A 24,278-nucleotide genomic window follows, 5' to 3' on the forward strand; every position below is an offset into this window, starting at 1 on the left:
AAGTATTATCAGATCTGAGCCGTTGAAATTTCTTTTGTCTCTCACCTACTTTATACATACGATCGTGTGTGTAATTTTTGTAGAGATAAATAAAAGTAATTTCTTCTCAACGGTAATTTCTCAGCCAATCACAGCAATTTTCTGAGAAAGTATTTAAGTGTTTTAATTTATTTTCACTTCTTTTCATCTCACTCTTTCGAATTCTTCAAGTTCTCTTCTCTCTCTGTGCAAAAGCAAACTCTAATTTTTCCTCAAGCTTTCTCTGTAACTACAATGGCACCCATGAAGAAGTATACTGCACCAAGTGGGTTTATTTATGAGAAGAACAACTTTGCGTCATTTGTGGATACTAAAGCTGTGGAGGAGAAGGAGTATCACAGGATGATGGAGTTCATCAAGTCAAGCCAGCTCTCTTATGCTATGACTGAAGCTCCTATCATCTACCATGAAATAGTGGAGGAAATGTGGACCTCTGCAGAGTTTAATAGTAAGGATGAAACTCTAACTTTCTCTGTCAATAATAAAATTCATTCTGTCAATGCTGATGTTATGAAAGCATGCTTTAAGATTCCTGAAGATACTGTTTTATCTTTGCCTAGTGATAATCAGTTGGTTAATTTACTTTATGCCATGAATTATGTTTTGCCAACTGATGCCTTAGGTAAAATAGAAAGAAGGGGTCTTAGGAGAGAATGGAGTTATTTATGTGATGCTTTTATTAAGGCATTTTCTGGTAAGATTAGTAATTTCAATGCTCTCACTTCCCAGATTTTACAAATGCTTTACATGTACCTGACTAATGAATATTTCAATTTTGGTGGTTTGATGATCCAAGAAATTGGGGAGAAACTAGGTGATAAAACTGGTAGACCTAGGAATATTTATTATGTCAGATTTCTGATGATGCTAGCTAAGCATCTCAACAAAAAGCTAGTTATTACTAACAAGGAAGCCAAGCTTCCCAGTTTTGTGCAGGAAAAGAGAGTCTTTAAAGACCTCTTCAGGATGAATTTGTACCCCTCCTTGGAGGTGGTGTACCTGCCAATAATGGAGGCTGGAAAGCAAAAAGAGGTACATGGCTTTCCTACTACTCTCTCTCAACCCTCAACTTCTTTGCTTTCTGCTATCAGGGCTGTTGAAGAGGCCCATCAACAGCCTACACAAGTAGCAAAACCCTCTAAAACCAAGTCTTCTAAACCAACCTCAGATGCCTCCCAAAAGGCATCTGTTGTAAAAACTAAGAAACACAAGCCTGAGGGGAGTGTGATTGGAGGAAGTGAGGGGGAGGGAAAGGGTGATCATCAAAGAAACCCTAAGGATAAGGATGGAGAGGTGAGTGCTAACCAGCCTAGCCACTCTGCAGTCTCCCAAAAGACTGTAGATGTTAATATGGATTTAAGCACATCCCTAGCAGCATCCTCCCAAAAGGATGTTGTTATTGAAAACAGTCCTCAGCCAAGGACACAGTCAAAAAGGGGGAGGGACACCACTTCTTCACCTGTTAAAGCCTATGGGAGAAAGAAGAAAAGAAGTGATGAATCAAAGCACTCTGCACACACACAGGAATGTATTCCTGTCATTTCTCAAATTCAGATTGATGTGACTCCAATAAATGTGGAGTCACAGCCCCCTTCTTCAGTAAATCCAATTACCCATATTCATGATCTTACTATTTCTACAACTCAAACACAATCCCCAACCTCTTCTGTGGATGTGGAATTGATTCACACCACACTTGTAAATTCTCCATCTTTAGATTTCATGGAGAAGTCCCCCTCTGAGATTGATCATCATCACTTTGATGATTTGTTGGATCTTTCTCTTCCAATTCCTTCTTTTGTGAAAGTGTGCTCTGTGGATATACCATTAAAATCAATCACCACAGACTCAACTATCACAGCCTCTAACCTATTTCTTCATTTTCTTCAACTGATCTCCCTCATCAGTTGACAAGTGTTTGTCCTTCAACTGATCTGCTTAACAGCTCTCATCAGTTGAATGCATCCTCTACTCATGTTTCAACTGATGTCTCTCATCAGTTGACAACTGCTGCTACTTCAATTACTTTACCTTCTTCTACAGCAGTTGATCACATGGTAGCACAAACACTTTTAGGATTGAGTGAAGTGAGCTATGGAGTGGAGAGGCAGCCTAGTGAGCTGGCAAAAGGAGAGGGTGTGGAGAGTCTGGCATTTTCTTCTAGCCAGGAAAAAGGAGAGGATAAGAGTGACCCTTTAGTAAGGGTAAGTGAGGGAGAGGTGAGTTGTGTGGTGAGCCAAGGGGAGCCCTTGATGCAAGAACAGAGAGAAATTGAGAGAAATGCAGGTGTCAGTGAAGGGTTTAGTGAACAAGAGTTTCAAGCTGAATACAGATCCATATTGGATGGTGTTTCACTAGACCCTGAGACTTTTACTCATGGAATGTCTTCCATTCAAGATTTTGCCAGATTGGACAATCAAGCAGCTGAGAGGCACCTTAATCTAATTCACACTACATCTTCTATGCTTAGAGCAAAGGAGGCATTTACAGCTCTGCCTGCCAATGCTGGAGATGATTTTCAATATGATGATAGTGATGAAGACCTCAATGATGCTCTTGAGGAATCCCTTGGTGAACAACCTACCACTTCTCTACCTTCATGGCTCTCCATGCAGTCTGCAAATGCAATGGTTGTTAGCATGGAGCTGGAAAGGCAAGCCTCCACCATTCTTCAATCACAACCTGGAAGCTCATCCTCCTCTCAAGCCATCTCTGCCACCATTGCCAGTCAAGCTTTGGAAAACCTCAAGCTTCACAAATATCAATCTCTCCACTTTCAGAAAGAGATAGAGCATCTCAGTTTTCTTATTGGCTCTGTTAAGACTGATCTGACCAAACAAATTGATGAAAAGCTTCCAGCTCAGGTCAAATCAGCTCTTTCTGCATCTGAGCAAAAACAACTACAATTGGAGAAGCAAGTGGAAGCTCTGGAAGGAAATGTCTATATCTTAAACTCTAGAATGGATGAGATGTTGCAGCATCAAAGAATTCAGACTGGACTTCTTCAACATCTTCTTCTTGCCTCTGGTGTTTCTCTTCCTAGTCCATCCCCTACACTTGCTGCTAACAAAAAGGGGGAGAAAGAATTACCAACTCCTGCAGAATTGATCAGCCAAATTCCTCCTCCTTTCCACACTGAAAGGGAAAAGCAAAAGATTGAAAGGATGAAAGAATTGGACTCCATTGCAAAGAGAGTGGCTCAACTAGGCAAGAAATCTTCCACATCTTCTACAGCCACTACAGCTCAAATCTCTTTTCCAACCACAACCACAATTCTCAGGGTGATTACACCTGAGATTGTTATTCCCTCCAAGACAGAGAAGGGTGAGCCATCATTTCTGAATGAGTTCAAGCCAACTCTGTTTCCAAACAATTGTGGTTACTCCAGGCCTGGAAAAGACTCAAGCTCAATCTACTTTCCTTTAGCCAGGCCTGACAAAAATGAATACAAGCTTTTGGGCCAAGAAATCAAAAGTTATAAAGATTGTGCAGATGTGGCCTTAAAGGCTCATTTTGCCATCATCTACAGAGAAGGCCAGAAGTTGTTTATTGGAACTGGCCATCCTCATTACTCATATGCAAAAGCTGAAGAGGTGGCCAGAGAATGTGAAAAAGAGGAGTTTGAATCCCAACTCTCTTTAAACCAAATAGAGGTGGATGAAAGGTTTGCTATTGAGCTGGAAGAGGAGTTGGCAGCTGAGCTTTTAAATGAGAAAGGATTGCCTCTTGAATCTTCTCCAAAGAAAAAGAGAGTCAAATCTAAAACTAAGATGCCTGAGGCAGCCAAGAGAAGAGAAGAAGTGCCAGAAAAGCCTATCTCAAAGCCTTCTTCTCCAATCAAGGATACCACAGTAGTACATCCAGATGTCAACTTCCATGATGAGCCAATAATGCCAAAGGAGGAGCCAATTGACTTGGAAGATATTCCAATTCCAGCTTTTCTTGTCCAAGAATCTTCCAAGCCAAAGAAGAAGGTCAAGTCTGTGGCTAAGAGGATGGCTAACCCTCCTAAACCTCCAAAAGAACCTGAAAATCCTGATGACTATCTGATCATTGCTAACATTGAAGAAATTTCTGAGTTGGAGCTGGAGCTGGATGATCTTCAAGAAGTAAGAGGAATAGAAGCAACTTCAAAGTTACCTGAAAGATTGGTATTCTCTTACAAAAACAAGGGTGATGTCATCTGGCCTCTTCACAGAGTTCTGAATTCTGAGGGATTCAGTTCTCTAACAAAAATATATGGATCTATGAAGAGGACTGGAGGATTTACACCACCTGCAAAGCAAATGGTACTAAAAAGAATCCTTGAGATCAGGAAGGAATGGAACTCAGATGCTAGTCTACAAAGAAGGCTGAAAATTCCCTACACTGGAAAGAAAATTCATCATGAACCTACTCCAGTTATGGAATTTAGGGACAATCAAGGTGTTAGGAGATTTTTCAGACCTAAAGATCAACTCAAGGTTGCTAGCTTGAATACTCTGAAGACTCTCCAATCCAAGCTCAACAGACAAGATAGTGATGAAGAATGGTTCTACAGGATCTTTCAGAAGCAAATCAATATTCTTGAAGAAAAACTTAAGTCCAGAAGAAGAAGATCTTCTAGGAACAAGTAACTGCTCAGTCTAGAGGAGCATAATCATCTGTAATCTTTTCTAACTCTTGTATTTAAATTCTGCATTTTATTTTATTAATGTTTTTGTTATCATCAAGTGTAGAATTTATGTCTGCATCTTCTCCAGTCATAAATTGGGGGAGATTGTTAGGAATCAATAATTTTTGATGATAACATAAACATTTTGTAACATGTCTTACTTAGAACCTTTATCAAATTTCAGTTGTAATTGTTATGTTTCTTGTCTTTGGGAATTATCAACGGATGGGTAGAATAGGATGGCTAATTGTAGATATCCAATGCCATGTAATTTTATCTAAGTGAAGGATATTCAACTGATGAGATGTAACTATTCAACTGATGAAGACTGGATGATGTTTCAACTGATGAAAATCAAGCATTCAACTGAAGACAAAGTGTTCAACTGATGATGCTGAGGAATTCAACTGATGAGACTGGAACAGCATTCAACTGATGAAGTTTGTAATTCATTCAACTGATGAGCCGGGCATTCAACTGATGAAGTCAAGAGCAGTTGAAAGTAACCAGAACTTTCAACTGATGAAGCAAAGAGCAGTTGAAAGTGACTAGAGCTTAAGTCTGACAAATCACATGGATCGAATTACACTAAAATAGACATGGAAGCCTAATTAGGAAATAAAGAAGAAGCAGAAACATACTTATCTCATGCAGTGCAATCTGGATCAAATCAAGATGATGGTCAAAGATGAAGACATCTCAGAAAGCATGCATAAGACAAAGTTGTGCAGCATTGTTTTTAGATTAGAGTGCATTTTGTAATCTAGCTAAAAGCTTTGTAAAACTTGGGGTATATAACCAAGTTAGTAGCATCAGTTGAACTTGTTCAAATTACTTGAGAGAAAAATCTGAGAGTTAGAACTTGTTTTGAGTGATGAACCAGCAGCTGTGCGAATTGTAAACAATCCACAGATTCTTCTATATAAAATCTCACGGGTGGATCATTCAATCCACCCGTATTTTTAATACTTGGTGTTTTTCTGTTACTGTGTTTAGTGTATCATTCTTGAATCTTTTAAATTGTAAAAGATTGTATTCACCCCCCCTCTACAATCTTTCTCATAGTGGTGTAAAATAACAAAGTTTTAATACTTTACTTATTCAGAAGATTCCATACTATTGTTACTAATGAAGAAGAACTACGAAGACAAAGAATCGACGAACAAGCCACGTCTCAAATGTTTATTTGATAAAGAATATTTAATTCAGCTAGATACAGATGACCAGACAGTACATTTGTGTGTCAGCTATCACAGTTAAATGTCAGATCAACTAGTATGACGATGACGTCAATCAAGACGAAGATCTATAAGCTAACATGTCTGGGTCCCTGCTGCTTAAAGAAAAGAATTATTTAAATATTTCTTTAATCACTTCACTCTTCAAAATAATTAAATTGTTGTATAATTTATTTATTAAATTGATTCACCTTCGATTAATTTAATTTATGAATTTATATGATTAATTAATTAATTAAGTGATTATTGAATATTTATTTAATTAAAATCAAGTGTTTACATACATATAGCAGTCGGTATGACATTATTCATTAATGTCATACCGTGTCACTCATCATGGCATTGTCAACATGACTTAGAAATGTCATTCTGGTGTGTTTTGTATGAGTGTATCATTCGGTATGAGTTTCCTTAGGAAAGTCATACCGTGTGCACTCACATGTCTTCCCATTGCATGACTTGAGAAAGTATAACCGTGTCAATCAGTATGACTTTCTTGGTTAATGTATGTCTTGTGCTTGTATGACTTTAATAAGTCATACCGTTTGAGCCCTTATGACTTAATATGTCATACCGATGGTTGTGTATGACTATGGCTAGTTAAGTCATGCCAAAGGACCCTTGAAGGCCAAGGAAATATGTCATACCGTGTGTGGCATATGACATTCCTTTTAAATGTCATTCCTTCCTTCCCTTTGGCATGGCTTTGCTTTGTTATGTCATTCCTAAGCTACTAAGTCATTCCTTTCAATGTCATACCTAGTTCCAAGTGCTTTGCCTTATATATGGCTTCACTTTCTTCATTTCAAGTTGTTCATTGCATTGTAAAAGCTTTCAGTTGTTTGTAACTTGCATTGTTATATCCACAGTTTTCTGTGCTTTGATCACTCGGTTGTTTTAATCACTAAGTTAGATACATCCTGTCGAATTTATTCTACGAACTTTAGTGGACATTAAAGAAACCTTATTAATTATATAACGACTTAAAACATTGTTATATTAATTAATTAAAATCTGATTAACTAGTTTAATTCAAATCAGATTATTCCGCCGCGATTTTTAGTGACGATTGTATTCAACCCCCCCTTCTACATCGTTTCCGGACCTAACAAAGATATCGCATGTCCATTAATTAATTAATTTATGACAATTAATTTACTTAATATCTTTTATCCTTGATCTCCACTCAACCTTATAATTATGCAAGAACAAATCTGCCTGCATGACTAAAGCATAATTATCTTTATGAGCTTTCAAGAGGACATCATCACCCGAATATATTTTTCGGACACGGTTTCCTTCTATAGTCAATATCCCACTCTGTATATAATGTCATTGCCCAACACATAAATTCGTAATTTAAAATAAATTACTTAATTTATGAGTCAAGGCATGTGCATTAAATACAAGTGTCAATCACTATATCCGGATTAAGAATTTAAGCATTAAAACATCATAGAATCTTAGTTCTTTATTGTCAGAACTAAAGAAACAATTATTCTACTATTTTGATCCCGTTCAATTACACAAAGTATATAAGTATTATTCAATAGTCAAGATAAACTATTTCCAAATAATACTTCAGCCGTTCCATTGGTTTGTCTAACACCACCTCGACTGTGACCTTTATTTATTATATAAGGAGTCTGTAATCTAATCTTCTGCTATCCCATTTGATACTAGATTGTCTACATATATAATATACAGACAATGTGAAAGCATGCATTGAAGATTCTCGAATAATTGTTATACTTCAAACGAATATTTCAGTATAACCCTAACATAGAGGAGTTTCCACTGGATTGGAACAACCTAGTATATAGTCCTCCATCTGGTCCGTCCATTTTCTTCTAATCTAACGTCTATCCTTTTTGTGGATTGTGTATATTATGCTTGCTTATTCATATACTTATTTTATACTGTGTAAAAAAAATTATGACGGTCTTTATGAATCATGCGCCATATTAGGACAGTTTTTCAATCATGTTTATCTCCAATTTATCCCATGTTCTGTTTATCTGTAATTTGTCCCCCTGTTCAGCTCCTTGTAGTTGTCCTTTATTTCTGAGTTGTTTTTTACTGTTAGGTCCAGATACGATTGTAGAAGGGGGGGTTGAATACAATCGTACCAAATATCGCGGAAGTGAATCTGATTAAATATAACTTGTTATCAGATTATAATTAATTAATATAACAATGTTTAACGTCGTTATATAATTAATTGGTTCAGTTTTAATGTCCACTAAAGTTCGTAGAATAAATTTGACAGGGTATATTCTAGATTTAGTGATTAAAACAACCGGGTTATCAAAGCACAGAAAACTGTGGATATAACGATCAAGCAAGTTCGAACAACTTGAAAGCTTTACAATGCTTTGAATTACAAAGTGTGATCACTTGAAATGAAGAATGAATGCCATATTATAGGCAAAGCATTGTACATGAAAGACAATCACTAGACAAGACAATTACAAGCTAGGAAAGACAAATACAAGGAGAGTATGACAATCTAGGCTTGGGCAAGACAATAAGAGGCAAGGAAAGACAATTACAAATTGTCTACCAAGCTTTAACCAAGTCAGAAAGACAATCTATTGGCAGAAAGACAATCACAAGAATCGGCAAGACAATCCAGGATTGTCTTGCACACCTACAAGCATTCGGCAAGACAAGACAAAAGGATTGTCTTGGCAGATGTGTGACCCTCGGCAAGACAAGACAAAAGGATTGTCTTGCTGCCATACTAAGTCATTCGGCAGACAATTCAATTGAATTGTCTTGCACACTATTGAATACACACGCAAGACAAGACAATTGAATTGTCTTGCACACTGATTTCAACCCATGTGGCTAGTTCAGTAAGACAATCATGGATTGTCTTGCTGAGCTAGTTTTGGTGATAAATAAAGAAATAAAATGGTATATTAAAATAGAAAATTATTCACTTAATTAAGTTAATCATATAAATTCATAAATTAAATTAATTCGAGAGTGAATTAATTTAATAAATAATTACTAATTAATATAATTATTTGAGAAGTGAATAATAGTCTATTAAATATTTATCACACACAAACTTCAGTAGAACTGCTTCTTTTCTTCTTTAAACTTGAATAACTTCTTCTTGATTTGTCGAACGAACGAACTACCACTTCTGCTTGACTTCAAATATTTAATTTGAATAACTGATCACAGATGTACTGTCTGGTTCATTTGTATCTATTTAAATCAATATTCTTCGTCATATAAACAATAAGATTTGGTTAGTTCGTCGAGTCTTCGTCTTGTACGTACATCTTCATTAAATGGAATCTTCTGATGAAATAAGTTATAACGACGCAGACTATATAAATCTTTGTATTTAGAAATGAAATAAGTTTAAACTTAACCTGATTATGCAGATTATAAAGCTTCCATCCATTACTTATTATAAAAGTAGGTGAATATGCTGATAAAAGGTTTTCTCCCGTCCTTAATAAAAATTGATTGATAAGTTAGGAATAACTAACCTTGAAGGAATACATCAATAAAGGAATACATATGTGATCATAATTCAGTTACATTCTAAAATTATGCTACAATTATGTCTATATTTAAAATTTTAATAAGAAGATACGTGATAAATATTTATAATGGAATAGATTCCGTATTGTTTTTATAACGGAATATACTTTTCATTAGTATCTTAATATAACCAAATATTTATATAATAATAATTTTTTATGTTGGATAAAAATTTATAGTTTATAGATTTATTATTAAATCAATATTTGTATAGTTAAAAATTTATAAGTTTATAGATATACTATTAAATAATAATTTGTATAATTTACTGTATGTAAAATTTTTTATTGTTAAGTTATTTAAACTTCTAATATGCTCATTTATCAGATTAATATATAAATAAATATATACTCATAGCATTTTGGCCAGTGCTACGCACACGAGTATGATTTTTGTTTTTTTATCTAATATATAAAAACTTCATAATTAAAATTTAAAATTGTTGAATGAAAAAATTCTTTGTTATTCGAAAACCATAACTGAAAGTCTTAATTTGAAAATTGAATGTGGTGAAATGGAAACTGCATAAATTATACGGAAAATACATTGTAGTAATATATGCTAAAATTAGTGATAATTAAATTAAGTTTGATTACGTTTTCTTATTTGCATATGAATTATAGCTTGCTAGATCCATATATTTGGAAATTTTAAAAATCTAATATATAAACACTTCATCATCAAGAACTAAAATTGTGGAGTTAAAAGGTGTTGCATTGATATGAAATTATATAAAAAAAATCTAGATTTGAAACTTGAATGTGATGAATATGGAAACCAGTACATATATTAGAAAAAAGGATTGTAATAATAAATGTCAAAATCAGCGAAAAGCAAATAAACATTGACTGCCTTTCTTTATTTACATATGAGTTATAGCAGGCTTGACCTATTTATCCGAAAATTTAAAAAGTCAAATATATAAAAACTTACTTATCGAGAGCTAAAATTGTGGAGTGAAAAGATACTCTATTAATAATGCAATTATAACAAAAAAATCTTGATTTTAAAATTGAATATAATGAACATGGACACCGCATAAATTAAACAAAAACGTATTGTAATAATGAATGTCATAATAGTGGAAATCAAATGAAGTTTGACTTCTCTATTCGCATATAAGCTATAGCAATCCAGATCCATGTATCGAAAGTTTGAAAAATCTTTGTATATGAAAACTTCCTTATCAAGAGCTGAAATTATGGAGAGAGAAAAGACTCAATTAATTTGAAATTATAACAAAAAGTATTGATTTGCTTATTGAATTGTTAATGTATATGGAAGTCACTATATTTTATACAAAAATGGATTGTAATAATAAATGTCAAAATCATTGAAAATCGAATAAATTTTGATTATGTTTCCTTATTTACATATAAGTTACAGCAGGCTAGATTCCTGTATCTGAAAATTTAAAATGTCTAATATATAGAAACTTCCTTATCAAGAGTTAAAATTGTGGAGTGAAGAAATACTTTGTTAATCGGAAATTATAACAAAAAGTCGATTTGAAAATTGAATATAGTGAAAATAGAAACCACACAAATTATACGAAAAAATATTGTAGTAATAAATGCTAAAATAAGTGGAAATCAAATTATATTTGACTATGTTTTCTTACTTGCTATGAGTTATAGTAGTGTATACGTATGTATCGGAAAATATAAAAAAAATTAATACATAAAAACTTTATTATCAAGAGCTAAAATTGTGGTGTTAAAAAGTCTAGATCCATGTATCCGAATATTTAAAAATCTAATATATAAAAACTTCGTTATTAAGAGCTAAAATTGTGGAGTGAAAAAAGACTCCATTAATTCGAAATTATAACAAAAAATCAAGATTTGAAAATTGAATATACTGAATATCGAAACCATTACATATTATACAAAAAAGGATTGTAATAATAAATGCCAAAATCATTGAAAATCAAATATATTTTGACTACTTTTCCCTATTTACATATGAGTTGTAGCAGGCTAGATTCATGTATCTGGACGGAAATTGCGTCATATTCATTCTCTGTGTCTCTTGTCAAAAAACAATGGCACATGATAAAAAGTTAACAAAAAGTCTAGATCAATGAAGTAGATGTTGAGGAAAAGTGAATACAAATCTTCACACTATGAGCATCCGATGGTGACCAAGACGAATCATCTCTGTTCAACAGTTGTAAGGAAAACTCAATAACAAAAAGAGGCTCAATAAATACAGTGGAGGACATATATGCATCATCATAATCACTATCAATACGAAAGGAAATTATGCAAAAAAATTAAAAAAATTAATTACAAATTATCATGTCATCTATACAAAATCAAAATAAACTGAATCCAGAAGAATTAAAAAACAAAACACTAAGATTACTTTTTGCACAACACAAATCCCAACACGAAGAGTTAAAAATGATGTTAAAAAAATAATCCCAATTTCTATATCACAACATAAATCTTTCATTTGCACTAAAGTGTTCGAACCTTTTCTCAAATTCCTGGAACATGAAATCAATAGAAATCGTGAGGACGGACCTCTCAGCTTTTCTCTGTAGCAAATTATCAAACACGTTAAATACAAAATCATGTACTGATTATGGTACCTGCAGCGTTCAAACAACAAACTTCAGAACCCGTTCAAAAATAATAGAATGAACAAATATACACAATGTAGCAAATATTGTAAATTAAGATGGAAATAGTGCAGACTTATTTCACGGCCAATGGTGTTATTCTCTTTTTGACTTCGAAACATCATCCTTTGTCGAAGCATCGTCGCAAAAGGACTTTGACGGATACTACCTCATGCATACACGGATCAACGCGATTTGTGCAAGATAAGTACAATTTGATTATACAATATAGTAAATAAGCGCAAAGCAAAATCCGTGGATAGAGAAATTAATGTGTAAAGAAAGCCAAGATCAGTAGTACTACACCAAAATCCGACCGAGAACACAAATCAGTTCGAAAGCCAAGCAAGAAAACATACTCGTCGCGATTACATGCGTGGAAGAAAGAATGATTTCGAATGTGAAATCCAACTAATCTGCTTTGATCTAATAAGAATATCATATGCAAATAAGTAGCAAAGCTTAAATCTAAACTGACATCGTGATTAGTGGCACGATTCAAGGATGTGTGATTAATGCTATTTTTAAATTCTGATCTTAATATGATGATCCTGATATGATTTGAATGAGCTCGTAACGAGTGGCTTGATCGAAGGGATTGCATTCAATGCTACGCTACTGATATGGTATGAACATGGTGCATATCCAGTATTATCCGGGTCGGGTCAAATAAAGATCCGAAATATCTTTTCATAGTGTTAATTTGAATGAGGAAGATGCCGGGTCGATCCAGAGCTTAATGGGTTGATCCAAGAGCATGTGAAATTACCATATCAGCCTTAATAAATGACTCATCCTTTAAGAAGTATATAGATATAGATAATTGAATATATGAATATTTGTAGTTTGGTTATCTTGTAATTTTTTTTACATTTAAACCGACGAGAACCGTTAAATACTAAAAACATATAGAAGTAACAAAATATATTATATTTAGTTTCAGAATTATTAGAAAATAAAAATAAAAATAAAAAAAATTAAGTATTATTAGAAAAGTATATAGTAAAATATTGCGGCTGGTCGAGTACAACTGTACAAGTACATAAATTGAAGAAAAAAAAGCATTCCCCAGGCCCAGTCCTCCATTGCTAGGGTTTTGATGTACAGTAGTTGAGCTTGAATCTGAATGATCCACCACAGAAAGGTACAACCACTTCTTCTTCTTCTTCTTTCATTTATAGTTTGTCTTGTTAAATTTCATTTTATCTTTATTCAGTAACTAATTAAATTTGAAATTCGTTGAACTTAGGATGGACATGGAAGGGTTTTACGAAATTGAAGCAGTAGCCAGATTCATACTCACCCGTGATTTCCGCAGGGTTGCTTTGCAGGTGCCATCTACTTTACTCATTCAGCAACTTCAACTTCAAGTGCACCGTATATGTTTGTTTTTTTGACTAACTTAATTTCAGCCTCACAGAAATTTTTATTACCAGTTGATCTATGCAACTTGTTACGTATGTATCGTATATGAAATATTAAGTTAAATTACGATTAACGGTGTTCTGAGCTTTGGAGTGAACAGAAGAAAGTGAGAGTTGGTCCGTATGGTCACATAGTGATTATTAGGAAATTTATTTGTCTGATGGCCTTTACGTATAATTTGTTGGAATATTAAAGAATTTGGTCTAGTTTGTTTTAAGAAGTTTGATTTTCACCAATTACACTACCTGATTTTATGTATGTAGGTGTCTCCCTCTGTTTTCAGCTCTTTAATACCGGATAATCTATATATCTTAACGTCTCCCATTTACTACACTTTCTTCTCGTGCCAATGTATTGAATTTTTTTAATATAATTATACATAGTTTGATAACTTGCTGCATCTTTTTGTGGTTTGCATTATCAGTTCCCTGACGAGTTATTAAAGGAATCAACAAGAGTGGTTAGGGCATTGCGCGAAAAGCTTCATGTGCTAAAAAAGTCAACTGGTGAAAGAGACAGAGATGTTAGGGATATTGGGTTATACGTAATGGGGGATACCACATATGGAAGCTGTTGTGTTGATGAGGTTGCCGCATCTCACATTCATGCTGACTGTGTTATTCATTATGGTCATACATGTTTAAGTCCGTAAGTAAATTTTGGGCACTAATTTTTTTTTATAATTGTTTACCAATGATTGTTTTTTTACGTCTGTAGTTAGTCGATGTATGATATAACCCTGTACCGTCTTTGTTAATCTTGTTGGATAGTGCAGGACATCAAATCTTCCTGCATTTTTTGTTTTTGGAAAGGCTTCCATCAGTGCATCTAATTCTGCAGAAAGTTTATGTAAATATGCGTCGGCTAGTGGGAAGCCTATTTTGGTAAACTTCCATTTACTTTTTAAATTTTTTTTTTTTTGTTTCAGACCCCCTTAATTTCCCCTTATCTCTATAGTTAAACTGTATCTGTACTTTGACGGTATCTATACTTTGACTTGGCAAGAATCCCTCTGAGTGGTTTGAGTAGGAACCTAATGAATGCACTTTTTACTTGTCAGCATGAGTATAAACTGGATAGATATTAGACTTAATTGGTTTAATAAAATAGTATATGCTTAGGAGTACAGGACCATATTATCATAAGAAATTATTTGTGGGCTGGTACATACTGCACTTGGGATGAATGTGTTCCCTGATTCCAACAAATTAATCTTCTTTTCTGCCCCTTACTAGAAGTAGTCTTTTTGTATTGTGAAGTGAAGCTTACGTTATATCCAACTATTATATTTCCATTAGCTATCCTTGGCCCATCTTTTCTTCAGGGCTAACTTGTTCCATTACTCAGGTCCTCTTCGGGCTAGAATATGCATATGCGATGGAAGAGATCAAAGAAATAATAGCTCATGAATCATCAAAATTATGCGGGTCAACAACTATATTAGATATTCATTATGCTGACGTCATATGCTCGATTATGAATCCAACAGGAAAATCTGAAACCTCGGATGAACATCTTGAATCATTTAGCATCTCTACTTCCGATGGATGTAGTGGCAAGACTACTGCTACGAGTTATAACATTGGAGGTTTGGGTTGGAGTGTTCCCGAGGGCAGCAGAATAGAGGATTACACACTCTTTTGGATTGGTTCTGACAACTCAGCATTTGCAAGTGTTGTGCTGACATTCAATGGTTGTGAAATAGGTATGATACTATTATCTTCTTTTTCATCACATGTCAGATATTCTGAATGATTTGGAAGTAAAAGAGCACTTCTACTGACTCAAATGACCTACTTTCTGTTCTTTGAACTAGTAGCACACATCTAAATTTAACATGGTGGTCATTTTCACTTTGTAATTATAGGTACTGATAATTTTCAGGAGCAGCATGTTTAAATTTTTGTTGCCGTCTAAATTGTTTAATAAGAGTATTTTGGGACATGACATCCTGGTGCCGTTACTACTTAATACAGACAAATATGGATGGATGGATGGATGGTTTAAATAAAAATAACAGAAATCATCATTATTGTTTATTAAAAGCTTTCAATCTTCCACTTTCAATCTTGAGTTCAGATTTATTATTATATATATTTATTAAAAATTATTGACGTGGAATAAGTTCTTAGATGTGTTGGAATATTGAAAAACTCTTCTACTGATCATTTCTTCTAGTGTTCCATGTTTACAGTTAATAGTCGACAGAGGAAGACATATAGTAATTGAGTGACATAGTTTATGTCTAATAAAACTGTGTCAGTCTATCTTAAGTCTTTAAGATTATAATTAGGATTTTGTCCTATTAGCTGCAATAAATTTTTATGGCCCTCTCTTTTCTTGTTAAGGAATGTAATATTTGTTTTACTTTCTGCTGGTTTTCATCTCAGTTAGATACGATGCCAAAGAAAATCACATTATTACTGACTTCACTCAACAGAGAAGAATTCTGAAGCGTAGGTAGTACCTCCTACTTATATATGTTTTTCTCCAAACCCTTTTCTAATAAACTATAAAAAATATGGTAGTTTCATTGTACTTTGAAAATGATCCACTGCAGATATTACCTTGTCGAAAAAGCAAAGGATGCAAGCATTGTTGGAATTCTTGTGGGAACTCTTGGCGTAGGTATGTTCAATTAAAAGATTTTTTTTTTTTTTTTGCTTATTATTACTTGAAGGTAAGAACTCTTGGATAGTTATGCATTTTATCTTTGCTAGTTCTAGAGTTGAAATGTAATATGATGCGTGTTTTGATGTACATTATTTCTTTCATATGTATAGTGTTTGAATTGGTAGTTTTTTGCTCTTAAAGTTTTCCTTCTTGGTGTGTACTGTTGGACTGTATCCTTGGTCATGTCAAGCCTCATTTTAAAAGCACTAATGGAATCAATGATTCACCAATATGTAAAGTTTACACTGGCATATTCAAGAATGCTTTTCTGTAATAGAGCTGGCAATGCCTCTTCATTAAATTACTAAAAACATAAATGCAGCTGGTTACCTTCGCATGATTCATCAGATGAAGGAATTGATCACAGCTGCGGGGAAGAAAGCTTACACATTGGCTATGGGAAGACCAAATCCTGCCAAACTAGCTAATTTTCCGGAGGTAAAGTTTAATAAGGGTGAACGATATTATTACGAGTTCTTTCTGATTGTCCAACTGCATGTAAATGTTTTCTTTTGATTTTTTTTCCACCAGTGTGATGTTTTCATCTATGTCTCTTGTGCACAAACTGCTCTTCTGGATAGCAAAGAGTTTTTAGCTCCTGTTATTACCCCTTATGAAGCAATGCTTGCGTTTAGCAGGTAATGAATATTTATAATCTACTCTTACGGTTTATGCAATTTTTTTTTTTCATCAACACACTGCATTAAATACATAAAGTTGTATTTTCTGGTATGTCAATATGAACTTGATATAAATTCAGTTTCCCTGGAAGACTTGTCAAATATTGGATTTTGTTTAGATATATGTTTGTTCATATCTAGTACATGGGGACTGATGTACTTTTGTTAAATACTTAGTAGTATACTATCTGATACGGTTAAACCTCTATAAATTATTAGTCTCTGGACCGACAAAATTTATTAATTTATCAAGGACAAATGTACACCATGTCTATTAGTTATATTCAGACCAAAAAAATACATTAATAAATTAACATTCTTAATTTATAAAGTTTCTACTGTGTGTGTGTGTGTGTGAATTTTAGATGAAGCTATATTGTAATATACTAATATCTATGCATATAGATATGTATACATTGAAATAAACTAGATTCAAAAAGCAGGAAAAAAAGAGAGGCACTACTCATGCTGTATCGATTTACTCAATCTGTCTTCCTTCTTTCTGTCTTTCAGTACCGAGTTCTTACACAATTATTTCTCCCTTCCGAGTGCTAATGTCTCCTCATATTCAACGGTATATATGGTAGTCTAGTCTAAGTCATCCTTGACCCTTGTACCTGACATGGACATGATAGCTGGAACATGATAGTTTTGTTGAAATAGAAATTGGAGGAATGTGCTACTATTATGATTTAAATAGCATGTCACCGAACTGTGGTCCTCTACTAAATTCTAGTGTAGAATTCTTAACTTTGAATGTACAATGTATGTATGAAACATTACAAAAGGTTTTTTGGAAATTGTCTTTGCCGAAGGGATTCGTTGAACATCGTGAACCTGTAAGCAGTTATTCCCCTACCCTTTCCCACAGTCCTTGAGGAATAAGAAAATTTTCCGATAACAAAAAAAGAACTGTAAACCATGTGAAGGAGTGTTTAAGGAGTTATACCTGATGGTCATTTACTATTCCCTTTGGGGTTACAAATCTCCTGCAGTGCTGTATATTTCAATTTTCTATGAAAGATATGAGAAGAGGTTTAGTCTGGAATTGGATTTTTTTAGTGCATTAGCTATTTTGTGTTCACACCTAAAATTAAAGAAACTCATCAAATTATTATTTGGCAGGCCTTGTATGCTAATAAGGCATCCCTTGGATTACATTTCCTCCATCTATATTATACTATTAAAGCCAAAACATTTAAAGTTTTGGTCGGTTTTTGGGCCGGTAATCAGGCCTTTTTATTTCATAACATGATTTAACGGGTCTATTTGTTTATAACTAAAACACATTCAAATATCTTAATTTAAACAAATCTTTCGGGTCTATTTATTTGAAGTCTATTTTAATGAATTTACAGGTGAACAAAAAATTAATCCAAATCTATTGTAATTAAAAGACGCATAATATTTAAGCACAAATATATCTTTTGGGAAAAATAAAGATTAAAACATATAAAATAAGAGCACCAATATTATAAGTCACCTGTATATGTCTATGCATAATTATATATAAGCCTAAAGATTTTGGTGATGACCGTGACCCCAAGTATTGAAATGTGAATGATGTTACCATTTGAAAATAGAGTCTTCACTGTTGGTGTGAACGGCTTTTGATTCATTCATCAGCTTCATCCCTTCATGTAACTTGAAATTAATTCATCAGAATCATGGTGTTACAGTGAGGTGAGGTTAAATTCTAACACCCACTGTCCAAATAAGTTTTCTTAAAAGCTGGGTTGAGTGGAAAAGCCTCTCCATTTCTGGGAAGAGTTAAGTTCTGTTGCACCAATCTGTACCCGGACTCTACATACAGTTTAGATATACTCCATATGTTTGGTTTATGATGTGATTGTCAGGATTATACATATTTTCTTAATGCATCTCTCTCATTACATTGCTTTCCCAGGAATACACAATGGACAGGAGCATATGTAATGGAATTTCAGCAGTTAATATCTTCAACTCAGACGGGAGTAAGAAGCCCATCAAAAGAAGCAAGGTTTTCATTTATTCAAGGTGGATATGTTGAAGACTCTGACCTGCAAGGTATTTATTTTCCTGTCACCATTAAAATTAAGCCCGGTATTTTTCAGGCCCATCATAAATTACTTAACATGTCATCCAAATATGCTTTAACAAGTATAACCTGTAAAGTATATCACGGAAAAAAACAATGTAGAGTTGCAAGCATTTGTTGTATGTGTACCTCATTCACACATCAAATACCGTTACCTATGCGTAATATATAATTGTAAAAGTTGTCTGTGGGTGGTAACATTTCATTAAAATATTTTATTGAATGTTTGAATAAGTGATGTTTACATGTTTCTGATTGAATAATTATCGATTATGCGGCTCAACCAGAGATTTGTGATGAAGAAGACGAGGATAGAGCTGTTGCGATAGTGAATATCATGGAGAAAGCTCTGCAGGTTCGTGATAAGGGCCCTCAATACCTGGTCAAGGGAGCAGCAAAATCTGGACCGGAGTATTTTGCAACCCGATCTTTTCAAGGTCTCGAGATTTACGGAAAGAGTTCTTTGCCGGAACCGCTTTTGATCGGAAGAACTGGCAAAGCATCGGGATATGAGGATGAGAGATGAAGGCAGCAGCTTTGTTACATCAGGTGACATGGAAGCTGGATTAATATGCAAGGGCAGAGCATAACAGAAATGAACATCAACCTTCAACTACTGTATAATTCACAGGCCTGCCTTTTCTGTTTTTTATATTTTTTGGGGTGTGGTAGTAACTAAATGGTGGTATGGCCTTATCCTGAGTTTGATTCTCCCTAACCCTGGATTCCCCGAGATTTAGTAGAACATATACTACATCGCAAGGCATATAAAAAGAGATGCTGTTATATATTTGTCTTTATTATCTACCAAATACACTTGCAAGACCTGCCTACTATGCAATAATTTTTTTTGCCGTGGTTTTTGGTCTATAATACAACATGGTTTTCATGTACCATATTTTGTGCTTGCCAAATTCCCTCCATGGTACTGTGTTCTATGGATAAGCGCTGTGCCCCTAGATACGTGTATTCTCGGTCTTGCACTCCAGGATAGGCTTCTGAAGAAAGGAAATCAGGATTCGGGATGAACGTCCAGCCTCATTGTGTTCTCTTCAATGCTCGCGATGAATCAGATAAACATCTTTTCCCATTCAGATGCACATCTTTTCCTGGAATGTTCTTTCATTTGTCACATTTTTGATGCCCGACCCCCATTAAAGAGCACCTGGAGTTCACATATAAAAGCACGAATGACATCAAGGTTAATATTAGCTTACTAATCATGGCTGCTGCTTTCTACCACACCTGGAGGGGGAAAAATAATACTCCTCCGTCTCATTTTAACTGCTTTTGACTTTTTTACACGTATTTTAAGGTGTTAAAAAATTCACATCTAAATATACTTATTCTTTGTAAAATTTATATCAAATAAAAGTTTAGAATCTAAACTTTTATTTGATATAAGAATTGAATTCTTTTATTGAGTGTAGATATTGTTTTTTTACACCTCAATATACGTGTTAAAAAGTCAAAAATCAGTTAAAATGAGACAGAAGGAGTACTAATATGAGCTTTATGCTAGCTGCGGCTTGCAGGTTGCTTTAGTACAATAATACTGCAGTCATCTGAAAGTCCTTCTGATCTATCATTTTATTCATCTAATCCCATTTATCTCCCTACTGTTACTGTTCCCCAGTCTGAATTCTATTCTGATCTTTTTCCTAATTCACCAGCTGAGAATACTGCTAATGAGATGGAGTGTGTTCATCTCTTTCAAGTCTTCCTATCTTTTTTAGTCGATAGAATACTTTATTTAGCACGAAAAACTAAAGAAACAAAATATTTGCTTGGCAAAAAACAAAATAAACAAAACGATGAGTGTATCAACGCAGCACATTGCATTTTCTAACCATTATTTTAATATTTTTGTCTAAATTTATAAAATACAATATAGTTAGTAGTAGAATATGTGATCTACTTTTGAATAAAACGTTAGATCTAGATATATAAACAAGCATTTTTTTTAATCGATATTATCAATATTATAATAGAGTTGTATAATGAAGCTGACCTGATTTCCACATATATTAATTTGGATTCGTCATTTTTATGTCTACTGATTAGTTGCAAATAACCAATAACTGCAAATAACCAAGATTAACAAACACTAAAAAAGTAGATATCATACGTGTCGAATACAATTAGCAAAGAAACATGAAATAAGCTCATGACTTTGGAGAAAAATACAACATGTATATTTGATGCTGGAAGCTGAAAATTAAGTGGACTGTCCACAGGATTACTTGATTCGAAGCATTGGCGGAGCCAGGATCAAATGTATAAAGGGACACCATAATCCTAATCACATAGTTCAGCTGGGGGCACCTGTTAATAATACATGTGAGACCCACAAAAATATAGTTTTTTTTTTGAAAGTTGGAGGGGCACGAGCCCCCTGGTGCCCTAATGTGGCACCGCCACTGATTCGAAGAGTGAATGATTACTATGACCATTAAGAAGTATGTAAAATAGTATAATTTTTGGGATATAATCAAACGACAATTGACTATTTTTTTCTTAAAAAAAAACATGTATATAAAGTTTGAAATAAAGATAACTAATGTTAGAGAAGAATTTTTATTTCAACCCGAGTAACCTACCGACTGTGAGGTAGTTGTGACTTGTGAGTTGTCTTTGCCGGTTGTGGAAGATAGTATAAGATTTTTCTCGAGCGTTGTTGACTGCATTGCACATCACTAAGGGCTTGATGTTTATTATCAACAAATGCTAGAAAGTATATCAGGTGATTATAGTGCATAGGGGAATCAAATTACACAGTTCAAGTAGTACTTACCATTATGGGATGAACATGGAGAGTGGGTATCGAGTGGATTCCGCTTCTGATGATTCAAACACACCCTAAATATTAGAGCTGTATACCAACCGAACTGTTCGGTGAGTTCGTTCGGTTCGGTTCGTGTCTATGTTACTCAGACTCGGGTACAGAGTGTCGGATACGACACATATCCTAGTGTCGGATTCGAAAATTCTGAAAATTAAGGACACGGGGACACCGTCCAAATTTTAGACACGGGTACGGGGACGCGCCATAATTTAAATTAGATTATTTAATTTTATATAATAGAATTAAAGAAATATAATTTTATATATCTTTTTAAATAATTATTATTAAAAAGAAACTAGGCCGGCATTTTTTTAAATGTAACGTAGGCGAATAATTAAAGTATATTTTGATAGACTACTTGGAGAATACAATTAGAAACAGGACATTTAAAACAGTACACATATATTGTGGAAGCCAGATGTCCTCATCTTTATCTCTTCAGTTCAAAATGAACGTGGACAAAATACAGTCCACATACATCCATTATACATACATACACAGTTACTATACATACTTCGTTCCACTTTTTTCATCGTCTTCTTCATAAATCATAACATCATCGTCTGTATCAACATCTTCTTCACTCCACCTTTGTTCTTACTTCTTATATATGATATCTTCATATGTAATCTCACTTCTGCAAGATGACAATTTTTCTCCGATGACCTTCAAATTTTTCGACGACGGAGGAGAAGAAGGGTCGGGGTTTTAAGTGCCGAATCCACCCCGTATCCCGCGTCGTGTCCCGTGTCGGGTCGGGTTGACACGGGTACGGCCACCGGAAATGACGGGTCTGAGTAACACAGGTTCGTGTTCGAGTTCGGTAAAATCGTCCTGTAAGCTTACCGAACACGAGTTCGAACAACATTTTCCGTCCGATAAGCTTAACGAACCGAATCGAACTTTTAGGGTGCTCGATTCGTGTTCGGTTCGTTTAACTCGTGTTCGGTTCGAGTTCGAGAAGTTCGTGTTCGTTCGACAATGAATAAAAATATTTATAACATTATATGTAAATATAATATATAATATCCATAATTTAGGTATTAATTTTATTTTGTAGTTGTAAAATTATTTAAAATTGATATTGTATATGTTGTAAATATATAAATAAGATATTTTGGTTAATTTTTTTCATTAAATTAATTTAAAATAACCTAAATATTATTTAAAAATATACATTGTTCGCGAACTGTTCGTGTTCGGTTTGGTTCGACATGTTCGCGAACAGTTCGTGTTAAGTTCGGTTAGTTACCGAACCGAGTTCGAACAGAAAATTTTGTTCGATAAAATTATCGAAAATTGTTTGGTTCGTTAAGATTTTGTTCGAGTTCGATTAGAGTTTGTCCGAGTTCGGTTCGCTTACAACTCTACTAAATATAATATATGGTCCACGTCCCTAGAATACGTATGTCAGGGATGTGTTACATAGCATATTGGTTCTTGGCTGTTAGGATGAAATACGTTTAGCGCTTAAAAAGTGTTGTACAAGGCCTGTATATATTAAAATTATGTTATAATCCTGGCCGCCGTATATTCATCCAACGGACCAGGAACCTCTATGCTACACAACTGATCCCTGCATAGGTATATCAAGTTCTTTTAGAAATGGTAGGATCTTTGGCGCAAGAAGGAGTTGATCCGTATTATCTTGACGATGATCCACATTGCTAGTTGGGACCTGGACCCTAATATAATATTTATGAACACAATGCTACAAAATCAAAGATCCAAAATAACCTGATGACTCCCTATTCGGTTTTCTGCATAAGAATTTGAGTAGATTAACGTGAAGTTTGGAATTTACTATGCAAGTTATGTGTATGGTGAGCATGTACATGTACGATGTTAAATTTATTAATTTTAAATTGTGAGAAAACGGAGAAGATGACAACCCATCAAAAATCAAGGAATGCAAAGATCATTTTTTTTCTTATTTTCAGCAAGCAAAACTTTTGAAAACTGGGGTGAAACTAGGAATGTGCGTGATGCGGTTTGGTGCGGTTTGCACCTAAAATCGCAAACCGAACCACAAGGTGCGGTTTTTAAAATTGAAAACCGAAACCACACCAAATATTATTGGTACGGTTCGGTTTATAATATGAGCGGTTCCGGTTTCGTATGGTGCGGTTCGGTTTTCAAACCGTGAAAAATCCAAGAAAACAAAAATCATGATATGAACACTTAAGGACGTAAACAAAATAAATTTTAATTTAGTTAAGTTATACTTGCAGTCTTGCAGTGACTTTGTTTATCAGTTAAGGCCCTTGCAATCATCCTTTGCTTTCTCGTCTGAATTTGTTGCATTCAATCCTCTTGTTTCCTGCATAAACGACATTAATCAAAAAAAGAATATCATACTGCTATGACCAGATTAATGCTTAAAAGACATTCAAAATTACATATATTTATTGAGCTATTAATCAAAAAACCCAACTAACTTGTCATTTTTTTTTGCCA

The 24,278-nt window shown here is 34.2% G+C and overlaps 1 protein-coding gene across 1 annotated transcript; it reads left to right on the forward strand.

Moving 5' to 3' along the window:
* The first annotated feature begins 13,127 nt into the window (after window positions 1-13,127).
* Window positions 13,128-19,788, forward strand: LOC108198148 (uncharacterized). Its single transcript, XM_017365918.2, has 11 exons — window positions 13,128-13,265; window positions 13,371-13,452; window positions 13,971-14,194; window positions 14,322-14,430; window positions 14,894-15,251; window positions 15,937-16,006; window positions 16,107-16,174; window positions 16,542-16,657; window positions 16,751-16,857; window positions 18,806-18,945; window positions 19,264-19,788. Exons 2-11 carry the CDS (start codon window positions 13,372-13,374, stop codon window positions 19,500-19,502), a joined length of 1,512 nt encoding a protein of 503 aa, XP_017221407.2. The 5' UTR covers window positions 13,128-13,265; window position 13,371; the 3' UTR covers window positions 19,503-19,788.
* The last annotated feature ends 4,490 nt before the right edge of the window (window positions 19,789-24,278 follow it).

This window comes from Daucus carota, chromosome 8 (genome assembly GCF_001625215.2).
Source record: "Daucus carota subsp. sativus chromosome 8, DH1 v3.0, whole genome shotgun sequence".
Taxonomy (NCBI): domain Eukaryota; kingdom Viridiplantae; phylum Streptophyta; class Magnoliopsida; order Apiales; family Apiaceae; genus Daucus; species Daucus carota.

What these genes read in the sequence shown, in the direction of transcription:
- LOC108198148 (XM_017365918.2), top strand. Translation starts at nt 13,372, where the DNA reads ATGGACATGGAAGGGTTTTACGAAATTGAAGCAGTAGCCAGATTCATA. An exon ending in AACTAGCTAATTTTCCGGAG is followed by an intron (nt 16,658 to 16,750) that starts GTAAAGTTTAAT and finishes TTTTTCCACCAG; the next exon opens with TGTGATGTTTTCATCTATGT. An exon ending in GCAATGCTTGCGTTTAGCAG is followed by an intron (nt 16,858 to 18,805) that starts GTAATGAATATT and finishes TTGCTTTCCCAG; the next exon opens with GAATACACAATGGACAGGAG.